Raw genomic sequence first — 8,597 nt, 5'->3', positions numbered from 1 at the left:
AGGAGTGTACAGGCCCAGGAGTGTGCAGGACCAGGAGTGTGCAGACACTGGAGTGTGCAGAGACAGGAGTGTGCAGTCCCAGGATTGTGACGGCACAGGAGGGACAGGCGAAGAAGTGTGTCGGCATAGGTTGGGGCAGGCCCAGTAGTGTGCAGGCACAGGTGGTAGTAGGCTAATGAGTGTGAAAGCCAAGGAGTGTGCAGACACCGGAGTGTGCAGAGACAGGGGAGTTCATATCCTGGAGTCTACAGGCCGAGTAGTGTGCAGGCCCAGGTGTGTGCATGCACAAGTGGGAGCAGGCCCAGTAGTGTGAAGGCCCAAGGATGTACAGGTCCAGGAGAGGGCCGGCCGAATTTGGGGCAGGCCCAGGAGAGGGAAGTCCCAGGAGTGTGCAGGACCTGGAGTGTGCAGACACATGAGCGATCAGTCACAGTTGTGTGCAGGTCCAGGGGTATACAGGCCCAGGTGTGTGCAGGCCCAACATTTTGTAGGTCCAGGAGAGGGCAGGCCCAGGAGTGTGCAGACAGTGGAGTGTGCAGGAAAAGGAATACGCAGGCCCAGGCCAGGGCAGGCCCAGGAGTGTACAGGCCCATGTGTGTGCAGGCCCTGGAGTTTGCAGGCCAAGGAGTGTGCAGGCCCAGGAGTGTGCAGACAGAGGAGTGCACAGGACAAGGAAGGTGCAGGCCAAGGAATGTGCAGACCCTGGAGAGGACAATCCCTGGAATGTGCAGGCCCAGGAGTGTGCAGACCAAGCAGTGTGCACCCCCAGGAGTGTGCAGGGCAAGGAGTGTGCAGGCCCAGGAGTGTGCAGGCACAAGTGGGAGCAGCCCCAGTAGTGTGCAGACCCAGGAGTGTGCAGGCCTTGGAGTGTGCAGGCCCAGGAGGGTGCAAGCCCAGTCCAGGGCAGGTCCAGGAGTGTACAGGCCCAGGAGTGTGCAGACACCGGAGTGTGCAGAGACAGGAGTGTGCGGCCCACGGCTGTGCATACCCAGCAGTGTGCAGGCCCAGGAGTGTTCAGTCCCTGTAGTGTCTGGAACCAGGGGATGTCAGGCCCCAGAGTGTGCAGGCCCAAGAAAGGGCAGGCCCAAGGGTGTTCAGGCGCAGGAATGGGGAGTCCCATGACCATACCCACCAAGCAGAGGGCAGGCCCAGGCGTGTACATGCCTAGGAGTGTGCCGGCACAGGAGGGAGTACGCTCAGGAGTGTGCAGGCCAAGGAGTGTGCAGACCGGAGTGTGCAGAGACAGGAGAGTGCAGGCCCAGTATTGTACAGGCCTAGGGCTGTGTACTTCAATCCGTGTGTAGCCCCAGGAGTGTGCCGGCACAGATGGGAACAAGCCTAGCTGTGCACAGGCATAAGTGGTAACAGGCCCAGGAGTGTACAAGCCCAGGTTCATGCAGGCCGAGGTGTGCGCAGGTCCAGGAGTGTGTAGGCCCAGGTGTGTGCTGTCCCAGGAGTGTGCGGGCCTAGGAGAACACAGGCTCTGGAGTGTGCAGGCCCAGGAGTGTGGAGGTCCATGAGAGGGCCGGGCGAATTGGAGGCAGGCCCAGGAGAGGGAAGGCCCATGAGTGTGCAGGCCCTGAGTGTGCACTCGAGGGATTGTGCGGGCCCAGGAGAGGGCAGGCCCTGGGTGGTGCAGGCCCAGGAGTGTGTAGGTACAGGAGGGAGGAGGCCCAGGAGTTTGCAGGCAAGGAGTGTGTAAGGATAGATGCGTACAGGCCCTGGAGTGTGCAGGTAAACTAGACATGGCTGATACATGGACAGTGAGTGCAAAGTTAGAAAGCCTCTGGGTTTTCCCTCTTTAGGGAGGGAGAGGGAGGCTCAGCATAGGTCCTTGAGCTTCCGCGAGAAAAGTGGCTCTCAGTCCAGGTCGGCTGCGGGCGCCTCTGGGGTTGTCACACCTGAGGGGCCCTCTGTGGACGGGTCCTGTGTTCTTGGCACTGACGTGGATTTTCCTCCTCCTCTTCCCCAAGGGGCGGTAGAGGCTCGGGGGGCAGCTTCCAGCCGATCACGGCCAGCCTGCTGCCCTCATGCACGCTGGCCCTGCACGCCCGGCAGCTGGAAGTCAGGCTGCAGCTGGACTACGTCTCCGCCTCGCAGGTAAGAGGAGCCCCGCTGCTTCCCTGGGGGCCGGCAAGGGGGTCCCTCGGGAGGGGTTTCGGTTGGGGGCTCCTGGCTAGACGCCGCAGCCGTGTGAGTGGCACCGTTGGGGTGAAGGAGGCTGGTGCCAGGGACAGGGCAGGCCCAAGAGTGTGCAGGCCCAGGAGTGTGCATGCCCAGGAGTGTGCAGGCATAGGAGGGAGCAGGCCCAGTAGTGTGCAGGCCAAGTAGAGTGCAGGCCCTGAAGTTTGCAGGCCCAGCTGTGTGCAGACAGAGGAGTGTGCAGGCCAAGGAGGGTGCAGGCCCAGGGGTGTACAGGCCCAGGAGTGTGCAGGCCCAGGCGTGTGCAGACTCCGGAGTGTGCAGAGACAGGAGTGTGCAGGCCCAGAATTGTACAGGCCTAGGGCTGTGAAGGCCCAGCAGTGTTCAGGCCCAGGAGTGTGCAAAATCAGGAGTACACAGGCCCAGGTGTGTTCAGGCTCAAGATTGTGCATGTCCTGGAGTGTGCAGGCCCATGAGTGTGCAATCCAGGAGTGTGCAGGCCCAGTAGTGTGCAAGCCAGGGCCAGAGAAGGCCCATGCCAGGGAAGGCCCAGGAGTGTACAGATCCAGGATTGTGTAGGCCCAGGAGTGTGCATGCCCAGGAGTGTCCAGATGAGGGGTTTGAGGCCGTGGTGGGATGTACTTCACGGGCATAAATAGCGTAAAGAGCATAAAACTACATGGTAGTGATGGTCGGACAGCATGGGAATGCACTTAATGTTCCTGAAATGCACAATTTAAAAGGGAAAAAAATCTGTATTTTATTAAAGGAAGTGGAAAATGGAAAAATACAGGATGCCATAAATGATGTAAAACAAATAAACTAAACTAAAGAAAAACAAAACAAAAGCAAATTCAGGGGTAGGGAAGTCAACTTCGGGTAGGGGAGGGGATTTATGGTGGGATTTTGGAGAAGGTGTAGGAGGGTGCAGAGGGGGCAGAGCCCTAGGGGGTGATGATGCCTGAAATGGTTCTCCACTGCCCAGCGGCCCAGGTGCAGGTGCAGGAACTGCAGGCTTCTCAGGAGCAGCAAGATCAGCAGGAGCGGCAGGCTCTTCAGGAGTGGCAAGATCAGCAGGAGCGGCAGGCTCTTCAGGAGCGGCGGGCTCTTCAGGAATGGCAGGCTCTTCAGGAGCTGCGGGCTCTTCAGGAGCGACTAGATGAGCAGGAATGGCAGGCTCTTCAGGAGCTGCAGGCTCTTCAGGAATGGCAGGCTCTTCAGGAGCTGCAGGCTCCTCAGGAGCGGCTAGATCAGCAGGAATGGCGGGCTCTTCAGGAGCGGCTAGATCAGCAGGAATGGCGGGCTCTTCAGGAGCAGCTAGATCAGCAGGAATGGCGGGCTCTTCAGGAGCAGCTAGATCAGCAGGAGCGTCAGGCTCTTCAGGATCGATGGGCTCTTCAGGAGCGGCAGGCTCTTCAGGAGTGGCAAGATCAGCAGGAGCTGCAGGCTCTTCAGGATCGGCTAGATCAGCAGGAACGGCAGGTTCTTCAGGAGCGGCTAGATCAGCAGGAATGGCGGGCTCTTCAGGAGTGTCTAGATCAGCAGGAACGGCAGGCGCTTCAGGAGCCGTGGGCTCTTCAGGAGCGGCTAGATCAGCAGGAGAGGCAGGCTCTTCAGGAGAGGCAGGCTCTTCAGGAGCGGCTAGATCAGCAGGAGCGGCAGGCTCTTCAGGAGCAGCGGGCTCTTCAGGAGCGGCTAGATCAGCAGGAACGGCGGGCTCTTCAGGAGCAGCTAGATCAGCAGGAATGGCAGGCTCTTCATATGCAGTTGGAGCAGCAGGATCTTCATGTTCAGCAGGAGCAGCTGGAGGGAGTTCGCGTTCTCCTGCTGGACCCTGGTGGTCCTGTTTTTGTTCTCTGGCGTCTTCCCCTGCCCCTGCCTGCTCTGGACCTGTAACTGTTGGATGTGGAGAGAGCTTTAAGTCTAGTGGTTGTGCTCAGGCACAACCTGGAAAAAGGTACCCACATGGCTCCCTTTCCACGTGCCTTTTCAAGGACAGAAATCTTCCCAGAGCTTTGCAGACAGCTCCCACCGAGCAAGTGCCCACAGGCACTTGTTCTGTGACTGAATTCTTCCAGACAGGTGGTCTGAGGCCCGTCTTTGTTCTGGTCCCAACAGCAGACTTTGGGAATGCCTCCCTGTGTGGCCCAGCCCTCCGCCCTCCCTCACCTACACACCCGCACCGGCCCTGCCCTTCTCACCTTTGGGCTGTGCTTCGGGGGGCTCCTGGCCCTCTACCTGAATCCCCGGGTGGTGGGCCCGGTGCTCCAGGTCAGAGCCGGGGGTGCTGAGCTGCCCCTCAGCCCTGGGCAAGATCCTGGGGAGAGACCTGGGCGACGTCTGGGCAGGAGGCCGTGGTGGTGGGGAGCCCTTCATACCCAGACTCTTCCGGAGCCTGTGCTGGCCTTCCACAGTGTGGCACACCAGCCCCTCACTTGGGGAGCTGGCATGAGTGTCCTGGTTCCCCGGATCCTGCGGTGTCTGGCTCTGCAATGACAGTGACCGGCAGCCGGCCCGGCCCGCAGGTCTCAGAGCCCTGCCTGGCCAGGACCACTCCTGCTTCTGCCCCACTCGACCGTCTGCTGCCTGATCAGACTGGGACCTTGGTCATCTCAGTCACCCGGGAGGCAAGAGACACACCCTAGGGCATGGGCGCCACCTCGGGCAGCAGGGCCCTGCCCCGGTTCTCCACATCCCAGCCAGCCCGCTTGGACCCAGGTTGGTGACGTGATCGGCCCCCCAGGCCTCTGACCCTTCCTCAGCCTGCTCTTGCTTGAGGCAGGACCCCCCCAACATGACTGCCCCACCGCCACCAGTCAGGAAGGGGCTGTGGGGCCACCCGGGTGGGGTCTGAGTGGTGGCCTGGCCTGGGCGGGCCTGCCCTGGGCCTCCCTGTGTTACCTTTCGGTCCCTCTGGCCAAAAGGCCAGAGGCGCCTGGGGTGAGACCCGACCCACTGTCGGCACTGTTGGCAAAGGCCGTTGCTGCGGGCTTTCCGGGGGCCGCGACCTCGGGATCTTGGGATGCAACAAAACATGTCTGAGCTGAGCTGAGTTCACCAGCCAAGTAGGTTGAGAAGTGTCCTTCTCTACACAGCGGGTGCCTGGTGACCTGGGTCCCAAGTTCTGTTGGGCTCTGTTGCCAGGGAAGTGAGGTCACTTCCTGGGGTCCCCTTCCCCAAGCTTCCTCCTTACACAAAGCTCCCCAAGGGCCTCTCTGGGCTGCTGATGGCTCACTTCCCACCCCATGCCATGTCCACCCAGTGACACCAACACGGCCCCTCCTATAGCCCTGGGGAGGCCTGGATGCAGCCAGGGTCACAGCTCTGATGACACAGCTGGCTTCAGACCCAGCTCCCCCGCCAGCAGTGCTGTCACCCTGGACAAGCCACCTGCTTCTCAGGGTCTCCCCAATCCCCCATCGGCGCAGTGGGGATCATTCTGGACCCGGCTTCCTAGGAGAGCCATCATGTCTCTAGAACCACAAACACCTACTGCACCTGTCACCTCTGCGGGCTGGCATCACAGGGAGCTCATGCACAGACTCAGCAAAGGAAGGGCCCCACAGAGGGCTGGTGTGCAGGCCAAGGAGTGTGCAGGCCCAGGACTGTGCAGACGAGGCATTGTGTGGGCCCAGGAGAGGGCAGGCCTAGGAGTGTGCAGGGACAGAAGTGTGCAGGCCCAGGAGTGTGCAGGGCCAGTAGTGTTCAGGCCCCGGAGAGTGCAGGAAAGGTGAGGGCCATCACAGGAGAGGGCAGGGCCAAATGGGGCAGGCCAAGGAGTGTGCAGGACAAGGAGTTTGTAGGCCGAGAAGTATGCGGTCACAGGAGTGAGCAGGCCCAGGTGTGTGCAGTCCTTGGAGTGTGCAGGCCCAGGAGAGGGCATGCCCTGGAATGTGCAGGCCCAGGAGTGTGTAGGTACAGGAGGGAGCAGGCCCAGGAGTTTGCAGACGAAGGAGTGTGTAGGGACAGATGCGAGCAGGCCCTGGAGTGTGCAGCGCCAGGAGTGTGCTGGTCCATGAGAGGGTCGGCCGAAGTGGGGGCTGGCCCGGGATAGGGCATGGCCAGGGGTGTGTAGGTCAAGACTGTGCTTGCCCAGGATTATACAGTCCCAGGAGTGAGCATGTACAGGAGTGTGCAGGCCCAGGAGTGTAGAAGCCCAGGTTTGTGCAGGCCCAGGTGTGCGCAGGTCCAGGAGCATGCAGGCCCAGGTGTGTGCAGTCCCAGGAGAGTGCAGGCCCTGGAGAGGACAGGCCCTCGAATGTGCAGGCCCAGGAGTGTGCAGGCCAAGCAGTGAGCACCCCCAGGAGTGTGTAGGCCCAGGAGTGTACAGGCCCAGGAGTGTGCAGCCCCAGGCGTGTGCAGACTCCGGAGTGTGCAGACACAGGGGTGTGCAGGCCCAGGACTGTACAGGTTAGGGCTGTGCAGGCCTAGCAGTGTCCAGGCCCAGGAGTGTGCAAAATCAGGAGTATACAGGCCCAGGTGTGTTCAGGCTCAAGATTGTGCATGTCCTGGAGTGTGCAGGCCCATGAGTGTGCAATCCAGGAGTGTGCGGGCCCAGTAGTGTGCAAGCCAGGGCCAGAGAAGGCCCATACCAGGGAAGGCCCAGGAGTGTACATATCCAGGGGTGTGCAGGCCCATGAGTGTGCAGGCCCAGAGTGTGCACTCGAGGGATTGTGCGGGCCCAGGAGAGGGCAGGCCCAGCAGTGTGCAGGCCCAGGAGTGTGCAGACACAGGAGGGATCAGTCACAGGAGTGTGCAGATCCAGGAGTATACAGGCCCAGGTGTGTGCAGGCCCAACCTTGTGCAGGCCCAGGAATGTGCAGACAGAGGAGTGTGCAGGCCAAGGAGGGTGCAGGCCCAGGCCAGGGCAGGCCTAAGAGGGTACAGACCCTGGAGTGTGCAGGCCCAGGAGTATGCATGCCCAGGGCTGTGAGTCACAGCAGTGTTCAGGCCCAGGAGTGTGCAGAATCAGGAGTATACAGGCCCAGGTGTGTTCAGGCTCAAGATTGTGCCTGTCCTGGAGTGTGCAGGCCCATGAGTGTGCAATCAAGGAGTGTGCGGGTCCAGTAGTGTGCAAGCCCAGGCCAGAGAAGGCCCATGCCAGGGAAGGCCCAGGAGTGTACAGATCCAGGATTGTGCTGGCCCAGGAGTGTGCATGCGCAGGACTGTGCACGCACAAGAGGGAGCAGGCCGAGGAGGGTGCAGTCCCAGGTGTGTGCAGGCACAAGTGGGAGCAGGCCCAGTAGTGTGAAGGCCCAAGAATGTGCAGGTCCTGGAGAGGGCCGGCCGAATAGGGGGCAGGCCCAGGAGAGGGAAGGCCCAGGAGTTTGCAGGCTCTGGAATGTGCACACGAGGATTTGTGCGGACCCAGGAGAGGGCAGGCCCAGGAGTGAGCAGACAGAGGAGTGTACAGGCCCAGGAGTGTGCAGGACCAGGAGTGTGCAGACACTGGAGTGTGCAGAGACAGGAGTGTGCAGGCCCAGGAGTGTGCCGGCACAGGTGGGAACAGGGCTAGGAGTGTGCAGGCATAGATGGGAGCAGGCCCAGGAGTGTACAAGCCCAGGTTTATGCAGGTCCAAGTGTGCGCAGGTCCAGGAGTATGAAGGCCCAGGTGTCTGCTGTCCCAGGAGTGTGCAGGTCCTGAAGTTTGCAGGCCCAGGAGTGTACAAGCCCAGGTTCACGCAGGCCCGAGTGTTCGCAGGTCCAGGAGTATGAAGGCCCAGGTGTCTGCTGTCCCAGGAGTGTGCAGGTCCTGAAGATTGCAGGCCCAGGAGTGTGCAGACAAAGGTGTGTGCAGGCCAAGGAGGGTGTAGGTCCTGGAGTGTACTGGCCCAGGAGTGTGCAGGCCAAGGCGTGTGCAGACTCCGCAGTGTGCAGAGACAGGATTGTGCAGGCCCAAGATTGTACAGGCCTTGGGCTGTGCAGCCCAGCAGTGTTCAGGCCCAGGAGTGTGCAAAATCAGGATTATACAGGCCCAGGTGTGTTCAGGCTAAACATTGTGCATGTCTTGGAGTGTGCAGGCCTATGAGTGTGCAATCCAGGTGTGTGCGGGCCCAACAGTGTGCAAGCCTAGGCCAGAGAAGGCCCATGCACGGAAGGCCCAGGAGTGTACAGATCCAGGAGTGTGCAGGCCCAGGAGTGTGCATGCCCAGGAGTGTGCAGGCACAGGAGGGAGCAGGCCGAGGAGTGTGCAGTGCCAGGTGTGTGCAGGCACAAGTGGGAGCAGGCCCAGTAGTGTACAAGCCCAGGTTTATGCAGGTCCAAGTGTGCGCAGGTCCAGGAGTGTGAAGGCCTAGGTGTCTGCTGTCCCAGGAGTGTGCAGGTCCTGAAGTTTACAGGCCCAGGAGTGTACAAGCCCAGGTTCATGCAGGCCCGAGTGTTCGCAGGTCCAGGAGTATGAAGGCCCAGGTGTCTGCTGTCCCAGAAATGTGCAGGTCCTGAAGATTGCAGGCCCA

The 8,597-nt window shown here is 60.8% G+C and overlaps 1 protein-coding gene across 1 annotated transcript in view; it reads left to right on the top strand.

The window, feature by feature from the left end:
* The first annotated feature begins 2,030 nt into the window (after nt 1-2,030).
* The window catches only part of LOC140690596 (uncharacterized), a 46,348-nt gene continuing 39,781 nt past the window's right edge, over nt 2,031-8,597 (top strand). The window contains exon 1 of the mRNA XM_072952463.1: nt 2,031-2,100. Within this exon, the coding sequence (XP_072808564.1) occupies nt 2,031-2,100 (70 nt within the window). The remainder of the gene's footprint in view (nt 2,101-8,597) is intronic.

Source organism: Vicugna pacos, chromosome 31 (assembly GCF_048564905.1).
Source record: "Vicugna pacos chromosome 31, VicPac4, whole genome shotgun sequence".
Classification (NCBI taxonomy): domain Eukaryota; kingdom Metazoa; phylum Chordata; class Mammalia; order Artiodactyla; family Camelidae; genus Vicugna; species Vicugna pacos.
The sequence above is the reverse complement of the archived record's forward strand: the minus strand, read 5'-3'. Positions and strand labels throughout refer to the sequence as shown.